The 20,120-nt window shown below is 41.6% G+C and overlaps 1 protein-coding gene across 1 annotated transcript in view; it reads left to right on the top strand.

Moving 5' to 3' along the window:
- Positions 1-20,120, top strand: part of ACSS1 (acyl-CoA synthetase short chain family member 1) — a 72,293-nt gene that overhangs the window by 34,864 nt on the left and 17,309 nt on the right. The window contains exons 4-10 of the mRNA XM_066595793.1: positions 1,185-1,360; positions 4,883-5,035; positions 5,144-5,291; positions 9,527-9,664; positions 11,861-11,953; positions 17,699-17,811; positions 18,259-18,385. Of these exons, the coding sequence (XP_066451890.1) occupies positions 1,185-1,360; positions 4,883-5,035; positions 5,144-5,291; positions 9,527-9,664; positions 11,861-11,953; positions 17,699-17,811; positions 18,259-18,385 (948 nt within the window). The remainder of the gene's footprint in view (positions 1-1,184; positions 1,361-4,882; positions 5,036-5,143; positions 5,292-9,526; positions 9,665-11,860; positions 11,954-17,698; positions 17,812-18,258; positions 18,386-20,120) is intronic.

The following is a 20,120-nucleotide window of genomic DNA, read 5'->3' as shown; positions in this document are numbered from 1 at the left end:
TTTATATAGCGCCAACATTTTTCATGGTGCTTTACAATAGGGGAAGTGACACCTATTGAGCAAACAATGAACCAAGAGGAAAGAGTTCCCTGCTACATGAGCTTACAATCTAAATGGAATGGAAGAAATGACACAATAGGTTCATAATGTTATTTTTGTCCAGGGGACCAGCCCCTTGTGTCGGAATGACGCATATAAAGTGCAGAGTGATGCAACAAGGAGAGCTAAATGAGGACAGGATGGAGAAGAGATAATTGTGACCAGGTAGGTTCTATATTGGTCAAAGACAATAGTTATGTGATATAGGTCTCCTTAAAAAAAAGCTTCTAACACATATTTAAAGGGGGTGTCCATTTTGTGCAAAAATTCAGCAGTGCTCTACACTGCTGTGTAATGGCATAAGAAGCTGCTGTACTTCATTCTAATAAAAAATAAACAAACCTGTATAGGGCTATGTTCACAAGAACATTGGAGATTCTGTTCAAAGCCTAGGGTGTAGATCCAGCTTAAGATGCCGGAGAAGAGAATGCAGCATGCTACACTATCTTATCCAGTAAAGTGTCGGAGGGCAGGTTGGATGAATACCAATATAGTCATGGAGTCTGTCTGGCGCTGTTCATTTCCATCGTAGAAGGGATCTGACATTCCATTTTCCTGCACCCATGATAGGATAGAAAAATGGAATGGCCTAACATTACATAGCCAAAACTGTACAATCAAGTTTAAAGGAGTTGTACCAAGTTTTATGGTTATCTCCTATCCATAGTATAGGATTGGTAGAAGTCCAACTGCTGGGATCCCCACAAATCCCAAGAAGGTGGGTCTGCTGAGTCTTCGAGTGAATGGAGTGGAGGTCACACAGACATGCTGCATTCGTTTCAATGATAGTGCTGAAGATTCTCGAAGTGCTTGAATTGGCAATTTCGAGTGCTGTTATTGAAATGAATGGATTGCTGGTACAACTGTGCAAATTTCACTCCATTCACTCTGGGACTGACCACACTCCTGTTCTTGGGATCAATGAATAGGGGATAACTCTATAACTTGGCACAACCTTTTTAAACTGTAGAAGATTATCACAAGTGAGATAATGTTAATCTCATAATACTTTGGGATCACTTGTTTGTTGTGTGCTTCCATATAATTAAGTTTAAACCTGATTTATCTTCACTTTATTTCAATAGCTAACTGCAAAGTTGTCATCACTTTCAACCAAGGACTAAGGGGTGGCCGAGTGACCGAGCTCAAGAAGACCGTGGATGAAGCTGTCAAGAGCTGTCCATCAATAAAACATGTCTTTGTTGCTCAGAGGACGGACAACAAAGTCCACATGGGTAATCTTGACATACCTCTGGAAGAAGTACGTCTTATACCTATGTCCTGTACTATGTACCATGGTTCATATAACAAATGTTCTGAATCGAAGAATTGGTATTATATTAAATGCATTATAGGGTTAATATTGGCTATACATAGCGAGAATAAGGATACCTTCACACTAAGTGTAATCACTGTGAGCATACTTCTAAAAACCCGCAACAATTAGGCTACAAGACTGGAGTAGCCAAATCCACACCTAAATCGTTGTGGTTTTTGTAGCGGACGTGCTGTGGGATTTAATGTTTTTATTCAAGCGTTGAATTCAGCAGCATGAATCCACAGCTTAAAGGGGTTGTCCCGCGCCGAAACGGGTTGTTTTTTTTTTCAATAGGCCCCCCGTTCGGCGCGAGACAAACACAAGGGATGGGTTAAAAAAAAAAAACAGTTTAGTACTTACCCGAATCCCTGCTCTGTGGCGACTTCTTTCTTACCTTAGCAAGATGGCCGCCGGGATCTTCACCCACGATGCACCGCGGGTCTTCTCCCATGGTGCACCGTGGGCTCTGTGCGGTCCATTGCCGATTCCAGCCTCCTGATTGGCTGGAATCGGCACACGTGACGGGGCGGACCTAGGAGGACCAGCTCTCCGGCACGAGCGGCCCCATTCACCAGGGAGAAGACCGGACTGCGCAAGCGCGTCTAATCGGGCGATTAGACGCTGAAATTAGACGGCACCATAGCGACGGGGACGCTAGCAACGGAACAGGTAAGTGAATAACTTCTGTATGGCTCATAATTAATGCACGATGTACATTACAAAGTGCATTAATATGGCCATACAGAAGTGCTGAACCCCACTTGCTTTCGCGGGACAACCCCTTTAAACAGACACGCTGCGGATTAATTTTGGAAAGTTTCCCCACAATGTGAAGGATGTTTTAGAAATGTCCTCCACGTGACTTATACTGTAAATGCTGCGCAATTTCCACAACTTTCCGGCAATGAAAATTCTGCAGTATTTCCGCCATGTGAAGATGGCCCTATATGCAAAAAAGGACAAGCGTCTGACTTTGCAGCTCAAAGTCTATATGACTTTTAACCAGTTTAGGCCAGGCAGTATATTTATTGCGCCAAGCTTTTGTAGTTTATACTGGTCTTGTATAAGCTGTGGACTTTTATATGAGGCATGATGTTATTGGTTGTAATTAGAGTTGAGCGAACGTACTCTGTCGAGCTTGATGCCCGTTCGAGTATTAGCGTACTCGATGGTGCTCGTTACTCGAACAAGCATCAAATCGTGTTCGACCCCACCCCAGGTTTTGGCTCCTCCCCGCTGTGATGTGCCTGTTTTGGCCCCGCCGCGACGCAGCGCGCGTCATTCTAAAATTTTTGGTCTGGCAGGAAGGGGAAGGGCAAGGGGGAGTGGGAGGGGGAGGGGGAAAGGGAGAGGGAGAGGGAAGAAAAAAAAAACTCGGGACCCTGCGTCCCACACACAAAATTGCTCGAGTCTCCCATTGTAGTCAACTACATTGTAGTCGTTACTCTAGTAGAGCTCTCGAATTTTACGAAAAGCTCGACTCGAATAACGCGGACCCGAGCATTTGGGTGCTCGCTCATCTCTAGTTGTAATATATCACTATATTATGCTAAAATGGTTTGGTTACCAATCTGCTTTGCAGTAGGGGAATGTATAATTCAATGAGTAATTTCTGACATCTTGATACTAGATTTAGTGATATAGTGACAACCTGTTTGGAGTGAAATACTCCTACAAAACCAATATATCTCTTTATGTAGTATAAACAACCAAAGTTTACAATAAACATAATACATTACAATTTGACCAAAAGTAGTACGTTTCTACAAGTTAGGCTGGTTTTACATCTGCGTCGGAGGTTCAGTTTTTTCCATTGTTGGAGCAAGAAAGGGGAATTCCATGACTGAAGCGGCCCATCTTGTGATAGAACCGAATAGTGCAGAACAGACCCCATAGACTATAATAGGGTCAGTTTGGCTCAGCTGCCTGGCATTTTACCAGAAGAAAAAGCATATTTTGTGCCAGATCTGACCCAGAACCTCTGACTGAACATTCCGACGCTTATGTGAGTCCAGCCTAAAGGCCCATTTAGATGGGACGAGTGTCGGGCAATGATGCCCAACACTCGTCCCCGCACATACTGACTCCTGTGCACCTGCAGAGGATCTAGTATCGCTGGCTCACAGCAGGACGGCAGGTGGAGATTTTTCTCCTCGCTCTCCCCTGCTCCTCTCCATTGCCATAACATAGTGGCCGTTCAGTACTGAACGGCTTCTATTTACACTGAGCAATCAGCGATCTGCTCATCGTCCATCGTTTATGCAGCATAACGCCCCCACTCTCAGTATAAGGGCTTATTCCAACGTGCGTATATCGGCCGGGTTTTCACACCCAGCCGATATACGCTGTTTCTCTCTGCAGAGGGAGGAGACAGGCCAGGAGCAGTGCACTGAGCTCCCGCCCCTCTCCACTTTTTGCAATGGGAGGAGGAGGGGTGAGACTTAGCTCCACTCCTTCCCCTCTCCTCCCATTGCAAACAGTAATGAGGGGTGGAGAGGGGGCGGGAGCTCAGTGCACTGCTCCTGGCCTGTCTCCTCCCTCTGCAGAGAGAAACAGCGTATATCGGCTGGGTGTGAAAACCCGGGCGATATACGCATGTTGGAATAAGCCATAAGGAAGGTGCATGAGTGGTTGTTCATCAGTACCTTGCACACGTGCTATCTGCTCCTCCATACAGCACTCTGGTATCAGTAAGCATATGGCCGCTTTCTGTGATTTTTTTTCTCTCTGATTCTAATGCAGGTATGAAAGCAGCCTAAAACCACTGATGACTGACTTTCACTAGCAAGAGGTTCTTCAGCAGCTGCAGTGTGCATTATACATGTTTGTGCCTAGCTACAGTAGCATATACAAATGATGCCGTTAGAGGCCTTCAATATAGAAAGCATGAGGACATTTCATATCAAACAGTCAATGCTGGACGGTCGTCTCCCCTTACTTTTCAAAATACAAAAAACAGCTCAATATTAGAACTGTACCTGGAGTGGACCTGCGGCCTCCTGCTTATCGAATCCATAGTGACCTTCTAATACTAATACAGTGGTGGGTACAATACTGCATATTGGTTACCATCCTCAGCCCAGCCGATCCAGCGCTGCAGCCCCGCTGATCTAGCGCTGCAGCCCCGCCGATCCAGCGCTGCAGCCCCAGGGTCCTCTTGGTCTTTGTTTTGGAATGGCTACCACCTGACCTTTGCAGCCAATCAGGGACCACAGCAGTCAGGTTCACAGCGTCTGGACATCTGACTGCCGTGGCCTTTGATTGTCTGCAAGGGTCAAGTGGTAGCCATGAAATGTGCGCGCAACATACCAACATGTGAATGAACCAACTGAAATCAATTATGTGTGCAATACGCTGCGCAAATATGACCGTGTGAATCCAACCTTACTTAGGATTTTTATACTGAAAAAACTAAATTGCAACTTTTTTTGTGATCACAAGCTCACTTTCTATATGTTTCTGCAGGAAATGGCCAAAGCAGAACGAGTGTGCCCTCCAGAAACTATGGACAGTGAGGACATGTTGTTCATGCTGTATACCTCCGGCAGCACTGGACAGCCAAAGGGAATTGTGCACACACAGGCTGGGTATTTGCTGTATGCTGCCCTCACGCACAAGGTAAGTTAGGGATGTGTCCAATTGATGACACTCTTTTCTACTTGGTTTTATACTATAATATTATATATGCTTTAATATCACTATCACTAATGTCTATTTTCCTGTCAGTACGTATTTGACTACAAACAAGGAGATGTGTTTGGATGTGTTGCTGACATTGGCTGGATCACTGGACATAGCTATGTCGTCTATGGACCACTCTGCAATGGAGCCACTACTGTCCTGTTTGAGAGTACACCAACATATCCAGATCCAGGTGAAGAGAATGGCTTTACTATACCGTATTTCCTACTGTTATTCAATTAAGTTTTCATTACTGTAGGTAAACCTGTTATTTGTAGTGACTGGTGCCCCCACTACCAATGTAAGTTAATGTGGTCCCAGCAGTACAATATAATGTATTCAATCTGGGCAAGAAAAATCTAAAAAGCACATACAGAATGGGAGGAACTGGGCTTAAGCAGCAGCACATTTGAAAAAAACTTGGGTATACTAATAGATCACAGACTGAACATGAGTCAGCAATGTGATGCAGCAGCAAAAAAGACAAACACAATTCTGGGCTGTATTAATACTCGTAGAAGCATAGAGTCTAGATCATGTGAGGTAATTTTACCCCTCTACTCTTCCTTAGTCAGACCTCATCTGGAATATCGTGTCCAGTTCTGGGCATCCCAATTTAACAAAGACATAGACAAACTGGAGCAAGTTCAGAGAAGAGCTACCAGGATAGTGAGCAGTGTGCAAATCATGTCCTATGAGGAACGGTTAAAGGATCTAGCAATGTTTAGCTTGCAAAAAAGAAGGCTGAGAGGAGACTTAATAGCGGTCTACAAATATCTGAAGGGCTGTCACAGTGTAGAGGGATCAGCCCTATTCTCATTTGCACAAGGAAAGGCTAGAAGTAATGGGATGAAACTGCAAGGAAGGAGACACAAATTAGATATTAGATAGTGAGGGTGATCAATGAGTGGAACAGGTAGTGGAACAGGTTACCATGGGAGGTGGTGAGTTCTCTTTCAATAGAAGTGTTCAAACAAAGGCTGGACAGACATCTGTCTGGGATGATTTAGTGAATCCTGCACTGAGCAGGGGGGTGGACCCAATGACCATGGAGGTCCCTTCCAACTCTACCATTCTATGATTCTATGAATCATATAACTTTTAGAGAGGCCAGATCTTTTCCAGATGTGCTACAGACATTTAGTTCATGCTTACAAATGATTCTAACCGTTACCAAGTTTTCTTTTTATAGTGATTCAGGCATTTTTCTATTATAAGAAGACATGGCGTACTGCTAGGATATGCCATTACTTCCTAATTAGTGGATGTCCTGCTGGGACTCCACAGTCCTCAGAATGAAAGCTCTAGTTGAGGGCTATGGCTTCGTGTTCATTGATTTTTCCCTGAACAGTGACACTTCCAGTTACAACAAAGATTCATTCATTTCAATGGAGTTCAGTTGCAGTGGGTGACTGGGAACATTGCTCTCCGGGGGGACTGCCAAAGGGACATCTGTCTCTTCAAAAAAACACCCATCTGAATGTTATGGCATACTCTTGTCATATTAAATGGGAATACCCCTCTAAGTCCTTTGTATGGATATATTTTTAAATAAATCTCACTTCACAGACATCAATTACAATTGTAAAATTTTTAATTAAAAGGGGTTGTACCAAGAACACACCCTCAGTATATGAATATCATAGAGTGGTGTCCCCTGCTTGGGACTACCAGCCTCCCTTTCTGGCAGGCTTGTCCATGTTTTTTCAAGATGGCCATTCAATGTTGTTAATAGTATGGTAAACATAGAGATTAGTTAAATAGTAACTGCACTTTCAACTAACTTTTGATATGTCATAGAGACATGTCAAAAGTATTGATCAGCGGGGGCCCCGCTGCTGACACCCCTGCTGATCACTAGAATGAGTGTCCTGCAGCACTCACCTGAGCGCTGTCCACCTTTGGCCGTTTTCACTGCTTTTTCACTCCTTCCGAGTCTCAGAAATGTACAGTGCGTTCTAGATATGTCAAAAGTTAGTTGAAAGTGCAGCCACTCTTTAACGTTCTAAAAAAATGCCTTCCCAATTTACTTACTCATTCTTCAAGCTATGCACCATCTGCTCTTTTGTCTATTAGCTTCAATATACTAAATATGTACTAGCTAAATTAAGCAGACTGATAATTGTCGGAGGATCCTACCAAAATCCATGGTATCTACAGACAACTGTCTTAACTATGCATTGGGGTACCTCAACAAATATCAGGCATGTTACATTTTAACACGAACGATCCTTTGTTCCTGTGATAGACAAGCTCGAAAAATCATGGACGGCGTTAAGGTTGTCAGATGATGCAGAATTTAGGTAATCTTGATGTCGGGATGTTTTGTGGTACTGTTGCTAGGAATTTCATGGTGGGCTCAGTTTGGTTTAATAGAACCAGCACAGTGTGGATGTAACAAAGATGTTAGATTGTCGCCATATTTTGAAGAACACAGACCTATCCCAATGACCTGATATGGAATTCTATGAATTTACTGTTAGGTCATTTGTAATAGGAATGCAGGACTTGCTTTGGGGTTGATACAATGGAGCTGTGTTTGTGTGACCACACCTCCATTCATTTCAGTGGTGCTGATGGAAATAGTTGACCGCTTGCACTCAACTCTCTTCGGTAGTCCCATTGAAAATGAATGGAGTGGCACCGTGCATATATGGCGATCGCTCCATTCAAGGTCCTCTTCACTGCAAGGTGGGAGGAGGAGCTGCAACCCCGTATTGAGGAGGACAGGGAAAACAGGGTCCCCGTTCTCAGGATCGGTTTGGGTCTCAGTGGTGAGACATGCACCGATCAAACTTTTATTATCTATCTTGTTAAAAGTTAATCTTGTTACAACCCTTTAAGGGCCTTTTAAACTTTTTACACAGGGAATTTCCCCTAATGCTTATTCATCGGCTAATCATTCATCTAATCATTCATTTTCAGCAAGCATCAAAATGCTTACTGACGGGATGCACATCTCCTCATCTGAAAGGGGAGATACAAAGCCAGCATATGGGGATAATGATTCTAATTATGATCGTTCGTGCACATGAGCCAATTTTTGGTCTTTGTGAAGGAAAATGAAATGAGCGCAGATTGACATACTTTTCGATTGGTGCTTATTAGATTCCACCGAGAACTTATCCGGTGTAAAAGAACCTTTACTTACATGAAACAGTAATTTAAGGGGATTGTCCACGTATAATTTTTGTGGTTTTTAAATATAGTAACATAGTAACATAGTTCGTAAGGCTGAATGAAGACAATGTCCATCTAGTCCAGCCTGTTTAGCCTCCTGTTTTGTTGATCCAGAGGAAGGCAAAAAACCCCAAGAGCAGAAGCCAATTAGCCCTTTTGGGGAAAAAATTCCTTCCCGACTCCCTAATGGCTGGGCATGCTCTACAATAACCAAAGAATAGAAACTTGCCTCTCTTCTCCTCCCTGGAAACAGCAGATTGGCTTCGTTGAATCTCCTGCTATCAGCACTGGCCAGAAATCAGGTGGCCACTGCAGCCAGTCATAGCATCACCTCCCGTGCTGGCATCAGTGCTCATATCCTAGGTACCATGATGCCAGGAATTCAGGACAGGTTGTTGTAGCTGTTGATTGGCTACAGCGGTGACCTGATTTCCGGCCAGCACTGACAGTGGGACAATAAGCAGAGCTGCTCCATTGCTTCCAAGGGGGAGGAAAGAGGTAAGTATCTATTGTTTTGTTATTTTAGAGCATGCCTGGCCATTTAATAAAAAATATTTTATACTTAGACAACGCCTTTAACAGCGAGATCTTACACAGCCTATGATTTTGAAAAGCACTTAACCCAAGTAGAGTCACAATTGATCTCATTATTGGTGTCCATTCAGTTACAAGAGCTTGAATGAAATCAGATACTGATGTTGGATGACAAGGGACCGATGGCTCTCAGTCAGTATCCCCGTTCATCCCAAAGGTGTTCAGCGGGTCTGAGGTTGGAGCTCTCTGTACACACAGAGCTCAGCAAACCATTTTTCTAACTATAAGGGTAGATTTATGAAAATTGTCTAAAAATAAAACTGCCTTTCTTGCTCAAAGCAACCAATCACAGCACAACTTATAGTTTTCAAAAGCAGAATATGAAATGAAAGTTACCCTATGATTGGTTACCATGGGCAAAAATGTTTAATTTCAGGCAATTTTATAATTGCTAGTTTAACGATGGAGTTCAATAACTACATTTTTAAAGTAAAATTCTTGGGATTCCAATTGGTTATTTGCTACAGAATGTACCGTATGTCTGGTAAATACGGAGGTGACATTCCAACCAAACCACATGTGACTTTTATGACTATATTATGCTTTTAGATGCAAGAATCACATTTACAAGTAAAATGTTTTGGCATCAATTGAAATGTGTGAACATTTTTAACGACATTTTCTATAAAGAATGTTGTTGATGTTGTTGCTTAGGTCGCTATTGGGAAACAGTGGAAAGGTTGAAGATTAATCAGTTTTATGGTGCACCAACTGCAGTACGCCTGCTGCTCAAATATGGAGATGAGTGGGTAAAGAAATATGATAGGTCATCTTTGAAAATGTTGGGCTCAGGTAAGTGAAGAGAACCAGTATAATACCTGCATTTGTGGTAATCCAGAACTTACTGGAAGTCTGTCTGCACTAGTGAAGCCCATAAACTGGTACCAACGATAGACAGGCACTAAGAAGACAAGTTTGATCCTACCTTACATACGGAAAGTGGTGCATGAAAATGGTGATTTTTTTCATGATGGCAACACCTTCAAGTGAATTATATTCAATGGGGTTCCTTCGGTGCTGTCATAAGACAGACCTGTTTGGCCAGGGGTTTGCTCTATCCTGCTCCGTAAAAGGAGCAGGAAAACGGAATCCCCACTGCAAATGTGAAGGCCCTTATCTTCTTGTAGAGTAAAAATATTTGAAAACTGAAATTCATTTACAATTAAATGTTAGCAACATATACTGAAAGGCCCCATTTACAGAGAGATTTTTGGCCATGGATTCCATGTCAAAATCCATGTCTTGTTACTCTTACATTGAGTTTGATGGAAATCCACACCATAGTTCATATGGTGCATGTGTTTGTAGGCACAGATTTGAAATCTACATCATGGAAAAAAAAAACTATTGACATTTTCATTCTTGATGCAAATTCCACATGGAAAATGCTCTGAATCTGCCTCAGAGAATCCATGCATGGATTACCACCATTGAACTGGGCTAATCCACATGGGTATCTGCATCAAGTTGCAATGAGAATCCACATCACAAATATGTGGCAACAGCACAGATTTCTGGTGTGGATTATCATTGAAATCCACGTTGGATTTTTTCACCAGGGATGTCTAAACGTGACTGGGCTTAACCGTTCATTTTTATTGAATGAATATTTGCTCAAAAATTTCACAATGTTTGAAATTAATAAAAATAATAAAAATAAATCATAGAATGCTGGAGTTGGAAGGGACCTCCAGGATCATCTGGTCCAACCCCCTGCTCAATGCAGAATTTGGCTAGACCAGATAATTCTGGAGCTCCCTTCAAACTCTTCAATTATATTAGTCTATGTACCACATTTTCTGAATTATCCAGCTTCTTTTGAACACTAAATACAGGGCCAGACTATCAGAAGGGCAAATAGAGAAATTACCTAGGAAACTCTACCTCCACCATCCAGGGGTCTTCACCTCAATTTGGGTTGGAACTCCATTCTCTTTGATCAAAGTTCCGATGATCCATCTGTCTTGGATCAAATGGCTGACTTTGCATTTTTTATTGCCATACAGAAAGGAGCATAGGCAGCTGCCAGACACCTCTACTGCTGCTTTTTCTCAGAAAATAAAGCAAACATGCTCAAGATATTAGATTGCTGGCAGATTCCGTTGATATCAGTGGGATCTGCTAACATGTAAGTCATGCTTAAATCATTAATGAATTATATGACACTTACAGAAAAGGGGAGCTTCTTGTTATTTTTGCCCGAGAGCCTCTATCCAACTTTATCCAACCTTGGGCATATATATGTGCCTTCTGAATCTTTCTAGTGTTCTAACTAGTCAACAAAGTTGTGGACCACACAGGTTCAGCTCCTGATCTCCCATGATATAGAAACATTAGTTTCTATCATTGATGCTGGTTGGAAATAGTGTTTGGAGTCCTTTTGGTAGTGTCATTGGCTGCTCTTTCAGGGCACATGAGTCTATGTACACCTCAGAACCAAAACTTATGCCCCTTTCCCCATGACATGGAAAGACAGACTAAAGAGAATTGTTGTCCTATGACGGTTTATCTCAATAAGATCCTTTGGTTTCTGTAGCATTGATGAAAGAACATGGGCCAAGGGTGTAATAACAAGTATTATTCTTTATGAGTGACAGTAAAGTGTAATATATGTCTCTTAGTTTTAATTCTGAAGGTTGTAAAGAGCAATGGATTTTTTTCTTGACAGAAAATAAACAGCTGGTTAAATATTGCCACCTTCACGAGACAGCAGAACATCAGGAATTCACATACAGGTTAAACGAGTCTAGCGGTCTGTAGCATTATATATCACACTTAACAAGGAATAAAAATTCCTTCTGTCATTATCAAAACAGCAAAGAACAACAAACACATGACTGTGGCCCCAGTTGAGTCTTGTGATTTTGTCACATGCTTTGGAAAAAGTTGCCCTTGTTTCTCCTTGCACAGCTCTGTTAGGTCAGTGCCAATAATCCCAACCGTGTGATAAGTAGCCGCGGCTTCATTGATCTTGTTCTTCTATTTTAGTGGGTGAACCAATAAACCATGAAGCTTGGGAATGGTTTTACAATGTGGTCGGGGAAGGACGGTGCGATCTTGTGGACACATGGTGGCAAACAGGTAAATGATTCTGATAAGTAATGCTATCTACCGCACTTACATGAAGACTGTGAACGCATATGGAATACCTATGTAATACTTCTCTAACAGAGTCCTATTAATGGGACATTTGCCTCAATACACATTAGATAACATTTCTCCAAACCTGCCAATTTTGACAGGACCGGCCAAGTGTCAAATGTGTATGGCAGCCTCCTGACTTTCTGCCCAATAGATAATTCTTGGTAATGAGTGGTCAGGTGCATTGAATTTCAACACTGATCCTTTTGTTTTCTTTGGAGCTGAGCATTCCCCAAAATGAGCATTTGGCTAATAGCTAGGTAATTTCTGGGCATATATTTGGCACTTGTAGTTGGTCTTGGAAGCATTCACATTTCTTTGTGAGTTGTTTCTCCTGAAAGAATAGATGCAGTATCAATTAGCAGGCCTAAAAAACATAAAATTGTGTTGCATGAGAAAAATGACTGCTCCACCAGACACCAGCTCCTCAACTACAGCCGTCAACTTTGACCCTCCTTCCCCATAATTGTCTTAAGTTGAAATAGCTTAAGTTTGTATTCGAGTAGTTCATCCAAGAAAAAAATAGGTTGTTACAGTAAATCCTCCATATATACTGTGTGCAATTTATCTTAATTCATAAACGGACATATCATATGTGCAGGGCCTATAAGGTAGGGCATTGTAGTCAAGTGGCCACCACTAGGTAGAAAAACAACTCTGCATCCGACTTGTTTCACTATCTACTAGACTGCATACAAGGGATTGATTCCCACAGATCAGGCTTATCTAGGGTTACAATCCTCGAGAGAAATCGTCACATTGGTGAAGTGTTTGCTAGAGAAGAGTTCAACTTCGGTCTCGGAAAATTAGCTGTAAGACAACAAAGGGCCCTTGTACTTTTGTTACACAGAGGCTCTGTGCTGTACATGTCCCCCCTTGATTTAATAGTATAGTACCGCTATGTAGATAATATGCGCAAGCCTAATAGAGAATACTTTATTGCCGGTCTGTAACATTCGCATGCCTCATCCAGTAGTGGCAATTTCCACTATAGAGTGTTAATTCCATATAGTTAATATAATGCAATATCTTTTATGATACTGTACATTAGGAAGACATAAAGCTCTATTAAGATTTTACATAAAGTATACAGCAGAAAATTCAAAAACCCCAGCATTCAGATGCGTGTTTTACTTTTAGCTTCATCTAAATCGAGTTCCCAAGCAGGTCTAAACCCCTAACGCTACAGGGAGTAAATGTGCTTCCTGGCTGGGGGTTCACTTAACACAACAGGACATAAATTTACGTCCTGTGACTGAGAGCTGACCTCCTGCTGCAACAGCGGGGATCAGGGAGAATATCGATCCCTGCTCTTAACTCCTTACATACTGCGATTAATGTACATTGCAGCATATAAAGGATTCACAGAGGGTGTGCAGCGGGCTGATGGGTTGTTATTGCAACCGGACACCAGACACCGATGTCCGGGCCTACCATGGCCTATGATTGCTATTGTGAGTGATAAAGCATTACAAGTACTTTAGAAGTAGTGCAGTGCATCATCATAGCGATCAGAGCCTTTATGGTTTAAGCTCCCTACAGGGACGTGAAAAAATGTAAAAAAAACCCATAGTGTTTAAAAATACCCCCCCCCCCCCCGATTTTGCACATTTTCCGCTGTTTGTATTAAAATAATAGTGAATTTTTAAAAATCCACATATCATCGTATCCGTAGCGACCTGTACAATAGATTGAGCACAGTATTTAGCCTGCATGACAAGCACTGTAGAAACAACCCCTAAAAAATGAAGGCAATGTGTTTATTTTGCTTCCCAAAAAACCCAAAAAGGATCCAAAAAGCTGCATGTACCACAAAAAACTACAGCTCGTCATGCAAAAAACAAGCCCCCACAGAGATCCGTCCATGAAAAAGTAAAAAAGTTAAGTGACTTTGAATGCAATGCTGTAAAAAAAATCCTTATGGCCAAAATAGGCCATGCCACTAATGGGGTTAAAAAAAATTCCGGAGAAAAATAAATCAACAAAGTAACCTATACCAATTCTCTCAGCAATATTATACTGCTAGTGAAATCACTATAGGACACAGATTTTACGAATGATAATATCTTTTAGCTCCCTTAATGCAATGTCACCCCCATTTGTCCAGAAGGGGTTAATTGTCATTGCAGAGGGATAAGCATCATGTGTATTAAGCATCGCTGCCTTCCAAGGGACCTACTGTACCAATTACAGTTGAGCTTCATTTAAGGAGATTTGAAGCGATTAAGTTACGGTAATTAGTGGGGTCTCATTTGCATGTACTTAGTCAAATTAATTTGTAGAGATTTGGGTAATATCTTTTTAATTTGTTAAGTGGTCCTCGGGGATCCCAGATGAATTTTTGTTTGTAAACATTACATTTCCTGCCTATAACCTCTTACGTTATTTTATATTTCGCATAGTCCTATTGGCTACTTGGCCAAACGTAAATTTTTAAGGGTCCAATTAAGTTAGATCCGGCAGAAGGAAATCTCTGAATGTTTCTAATTCGGATCTACCCAGAATGAGAATGATTAAGATTTGTGGTGGTACAGCAGTATAATCTCAGGACGCAGATAATGGGCAGCATAGCCTAATACTGAGTAATAAAAGTAATTTGGTGCCCTAAAGCTCTTTATATATTCACTTTACTTCTTATATGATAAGGCAGAGGATAATTCTTTCTCTGGATAAATGAGTTCACTTTGCCGAGGCTTAGTTAATTGTTAAAAATGGCTGCTTACCATGTAACAGTGCAATTTTCTTTTACTTTTGTCTTAATGAAAGGGCTCAGAGATTTGTGGTTTCATTTGTTACTAAGACAAAGCCCTGAATGTATCACTTAAAGCCCCGCAACACAGAATATACTACAGAAGAATATCAACCAGTTAGTAATAATTACATATACACTACCGTTCAAAAGTTTGGGGTCACCCAAACAATTTTGTGTTTTCCATGAAAAGTCACACTTATTCACCACCATGCGTTGTGAAATGAATAGAAAATAGAGTCAAGACATTGACAAGGTTAGAAATAATGATTTGCATTTGAAATAACATTGTTTTTACATCAAACTTTGCTTTCGTCAAAGAATCCTCCTTTTGCAGCAATTACAGCATTGCACACCTTTGACATTCTAGCTGTTAATTTGTTGAGGTAAGCTTGTGAAATAGCACCCCACGCTTCTAGAAGCATCTCCCACAAGTTGGATTGGTTGGATGGGCACTTCTGGCGTACCATACGGTCAAGCTGCTCCCACAACAGCTAAATGGGGTTCAGATCTGGTGACTGTGCTGGCCACTCCATTACCGATAGAATACCAGCTGCCTGCTTCTGCTGTAAATAGTTCTTGCACAATTTGGAGGTGTGTTTAGGGTCATTGTCCTGTTGTAGGATGAAATTGGTTCCAATCAAGCGCTGTCCACTGGGTATGGCATGGCATTGCAAAATGGAGTGATAGCCTTCCTTATTCAGAATCCCTTTTACCCTGTACAAATCTCCCACCTTACCAGCACCAAAGCAACCCCAGACCATCACATTACCTCCACCATGCTTAACAGATGGCGTTAGGCATTCTTCCAGCATCTTTTCATTTGTTCTGCGTCTCACAAACGTTCTTCTTTGTGATCCAAACACCTCAAACTTGGATTCATCCATCCACAACACTTTTTTCCAGTCTTCCTCTGTCCAATGTCTGTGTTCTTTTGCCCATCTTAATCTTTTTCTTTTATTGGCCAGTCTCAGATATGGCTTTTTCTTTGCCACTCTGCCCTGAAGCCCAAAATCCCGCAGCCGCCTCTTCACTGTAGATGTTGACACTGGTGTTTTGCGGGTACTACTTAATGAAGATGCCAGTTGGGTACCTGTGAGGCGTCTGTTTCTCAAACTAGAGACTCTAATGTGCTTATCTTCTTGCTTAGTTGTGCAACGCGGCCTCCCACTTCTTTTTCTACTCTGGTTAGAGCCTGTTTGTGCTGTCCTCTGAAGGGAGTAGTACACACCGTTGTAGGAAATCTTCAATTTCTTAGCAATTTCTCGCATGGAATAGCCTTCATTTCTAAGAACAAGAATAGACTGTCGAGTTTCAGATGAAAGTTCTCTTTTTCTGGCCATTTTGAGCGTTTAATTGACCCCACAAATGTGATGCTCCAGAAACTCAATCTGCTCACAGGAAGGTCAGTTTTGTAGCTTCTGTAACGAGCTAGACTGTTTTCTGATGTGTGAACATGATTGCACAAGGGTTTTCTAATCATCAATTAGCCTTCTGAGCCAATGAGCAAACACATTGTACCATTTGAACACTGGAGTGATAGTTGCTGGAAATGGGCCTCTATTCACCTTTGTAGATTTTGCACAAAAAACCAGGCATTTGCAGCTAGAATAGTCATTTACCACATTAGCAATGTATAGAGTGCATTTGTTTAAAGTTAGGACTAGTTTAAAGTTATCTTCATTGAAAAGTACAGTGCTTTTCCTTCAAAAATAAGGACATTTCAATGTGACCCCAAACTTTTGAACGGTAGTGTAGGTTATTTTTATAGATTTAATATAGATTGATACTATAACGCCCATTCCGTAATATCACTTTATACTAAATGACATTAATGTCTCTTTCTCCAGAGCAGAAATACACCATTTAGAAAAACACATTTTATTTCCAAGGCGTCATACATATGAGCTAGCCATAGATGGTAATCTGTGCAATTTTTTTTTACTCTTCCAATGCACACTTCATGTTTTAGAAAAGTAATAATAGCCCCTTTGCATCACCAAAGTAATCATGCCCCACTGTGTCCTTACAAAGTTTTATAATACCCCCTTGGTACACCACCACTGATAGTACCCCTTCTGTGCTCCCTATAATGTAATGGAGCTCACTGTGTGTCCCCACCAAATAATGGAGTCCACTCATTGCACCCAGTAATAATACCCTCTTTGTGCCTCCAAAGTAATTATGCCTCACTGTGTCCTCATAAAGTTTTATAGTGGCCCATACCACATTTTTAGTAAATAATGTCCTTGTTTTTTTTCTCTCACCTCTGTGATTTTATACCATGTAATGGGGCTCACTCTGTATCCCCACTAAATAATGAAGTCCACTTAGTGCACTCAGTAATAATACTTCAATTGTGCCTCCAAAGTAATAATGCCCACTGAGTCATCACAAAGTTTTATAGTGCCCCCTCGGTACTCCCACAAAGTGATAGTGCCCCCTTTGTGGCCCCTTACCATGTAATTTAGTTCACTCTATGTCCCCACCAAGTAATGTAGTCCACCCAGTGCACCCAGCAAGTAATGTAGTCCACGCAGTGCACCCAGCAAGTAATGTAGTACCCTCTGTACTGCCATCAAGTAAAGGAGCCCTTGGGCTACTCCAGCCCACACGCTCCACTTCTTTATGCAGCTCTAAAGTGCCAGAGAAAGCAGGAAACGGAGAGGAGTTGGGCAGGCAGCAGCATGATGTGACTGATGAAGTTTCTTCTGGATTTGGCCTGCGGGACTTGAGTTTGACACATTTGGCTTAGAGTATACAGTATAAGAAGTATTTCTGAAGATATCTCAGAAATCAAGATTTAATTTGATGTTGGTGTATTCTGCTACTGTTTGGATGTCAACATTCAGGTGTATTCTGCTATGATATTGCTCTTTGGATCTCTGCTGTCCTGTATTAAGAATGGATACCTAATGGGTCATAATGTTTTACAGAAACTGGTGGAATCTGCATTTCACCTCGTCCTTCAGAGCATAATGCTGAGATCATTCCAGCGATGGCCATGAGACCTTTCTTTGGGATAAGACCTACACTCCTGAATGAAAGTGTAAGTGATGGGCTTCAAGACTGTGACAAATACTGTCTAGCTTTTTTGGGTTGTTTTATTATGTGTCCCCCACCCCACTTCCTCCAACTGTGTTCCTAGTCCTTAATATTTCAGACTGGCCTTCAAGCAGATGCTATGGACTACCAGTCTCCATCATGCCATAGTGAGTCATGCTCACATACATGGTGCATTGCATTGTAGACTGGGCCATATCACCCAAGTTACATTTTTGAGCATCATGTTAGTATCAGGATGAAAATAAATGCTTGTCCAGACATAGATTTCTGTACTGTATGTTATTCATTTATTTTGGTACTTTAACATTACAATAAACTTTGATCATAGTTGGACATTTTAGGTAGAGGAGATGCAACCACAGAGGTTGAAAAGTTGTGAAACCATTCATAACAAGGTGCTCCAGATATAACATTGTATTTCTGTTACCAGGGCAAGGTTATTGAAGGTGGCGATGTTTCTGGTGCACTCTGTATTGCCCAACCTTGGCCTGGTATGGCCAGAACCATTTATGGAGACCATCAGAGATTTATTGATGCGTATTTCAAGACATATCCAGGTAATAGGTGTTGCATTATAAAATATATTATGTATATGTTGTAATTCCTAAGTCTTGATGGACTTTATTTGGTGTGAAAAGGAAGCTATTGCAAAACAAAGTAGACATTTAGCATATACAGTACGTATTATATGTGTCCATATAATATACCATTGATACATATGTATGTATCATTGAACATATGTAACATTAGATTACTGTGCTGGTTAAAGCGTACCTAACTTTTCAGACAATTTATGCTCATTTAATCATTCAATCAATCAATGTAATATGCTTTCATAAAAAAAAAAAAATGCTGTTTTACCACTGTAAATCAAGGGGCAGAATTGCAGACAGTCACTGTGTCACTTGGCTGGTAGTCTGGACTTTCTGTCTGTCTGTTTTGTCTATGTTTGGTTTTAGTCCTGCCAGCCAATTGCCATTCAATCTGAGTACCAGTGAATATTGAGGATGAAGAAGATAAGAAGTGTTGTAGCATGTTGGCTAAAATCAGAATCCATGTCCTGTCACCTTAGAGGTTCCTACCGTTGGGAATACCTCAGAAGTCATGTCACTGCAAACGTTCCTTGTGTTGGCTGATGGAGAAGGTTTTCCTCTTCTCTTCCATGCTGCATCATCCGCCGTAGTGCGTGTTCTGATTGGTTGTCAGGGAGGCGGTTCCTTTGGTCGGCCAATACCATGATGCTACATAATCCAGCCACACCCAGTCATGGGCGCTGGTCATTCTACTGTATGTGTACATGTCTTTCAAAGTTTTGTCTGGTTCCTGTTCAGTCCATTGTGTCCAGAGCTCTGTCTGTTTGGAACCTGTTCTGTTTGTTATATTGTTGTCGCATGCATACTATACTGAGACTTGTTGCTTAGTCAGTCTATGTGTAAGTTCATCTGTCTGCTCTCCAGTTCATTTGTTCATCAATACCTGATCAACCTGTCTTAATGGTTGTCAGATGCTTGATTCTTGTTCTGTTTGTCCTACCCGTCTGTTGGTGGACGGGCTACGAAGCCTTATTCTGTTTGTTCCCCTCTGCCTGTTTGTAAGTGGATGCCAGGGCTTTGTCCTGTCTCTCTTCCATATGTATTGCTTTTGGATACCTGAATTCCATCTGTTTGTAGGTGTGCAGATACCTGTCTTATGTTCTGTTTAGTGTGTTTGGTGTGGCAGTGTTCCCTGTCTGATTTCTACCTGTGTCTCTAGTTGTCCCATCTGTCATCTAGGGATAGACTAGGCCCTATAAGTATGGGACCTGAGGCTGTCCTTGTCAAGAACAATTGCCCTGCTTTGAGGCAGGGGCCTATCAAGTCACATTTCGGTTGGAGAAAGATTTTCCAGTTCTGTGTTTGTTTAGTTTGCCTTTGCCTTGTTTGGGGATGCCCATAAAAGCATCATGGTTTTACCCTGAACGGACATGGCACAGCCCCCCTGCAATTCACTGCTTGTTCTTAGGCACTCAGCTTCTTTAGCAACTGGGACATTAGGTCATTTATTAGCTATTCGGGAGGGGCAGTCTTCACAGGCTCATCTTCCCTGCACTCATACAGCTCTCAGATCTGCAGTTAGTGTGTACACAATCTTTAGCTCTCCTGATATGTTTACTTATATTTATGTTGTAGGCATTATATGTCTCCAGTTTACTGTGGGCAAAGAAACATAATTCTTATTGGATTCATCTTTATTAGCTACTTTATTACATCTTTTGTGTTTGCATCGACACATCATATATAGAGATTTCTACGT

Source organism: Eleutherodactylus coqui, chromosome 3 (assembly GCF_035609145.1).
Source record: "Eleutherodactylus coqui strain aEleCoq1 chromosome 3, aEleCoq1.hap1, whole genome shotgun sequence".
Taxonomy (NCBI): Eukaryota; Metazoa; Chordata; class Amphibia; order Anura; family Eleutherodactylidae; genus Eleutherodactylus; species Eleutherodactylus coqui.
Note: the sequence above shows the minus strand (reverse complement) of the source record. Positions and strands in the feature narration are given on the sequence as shown.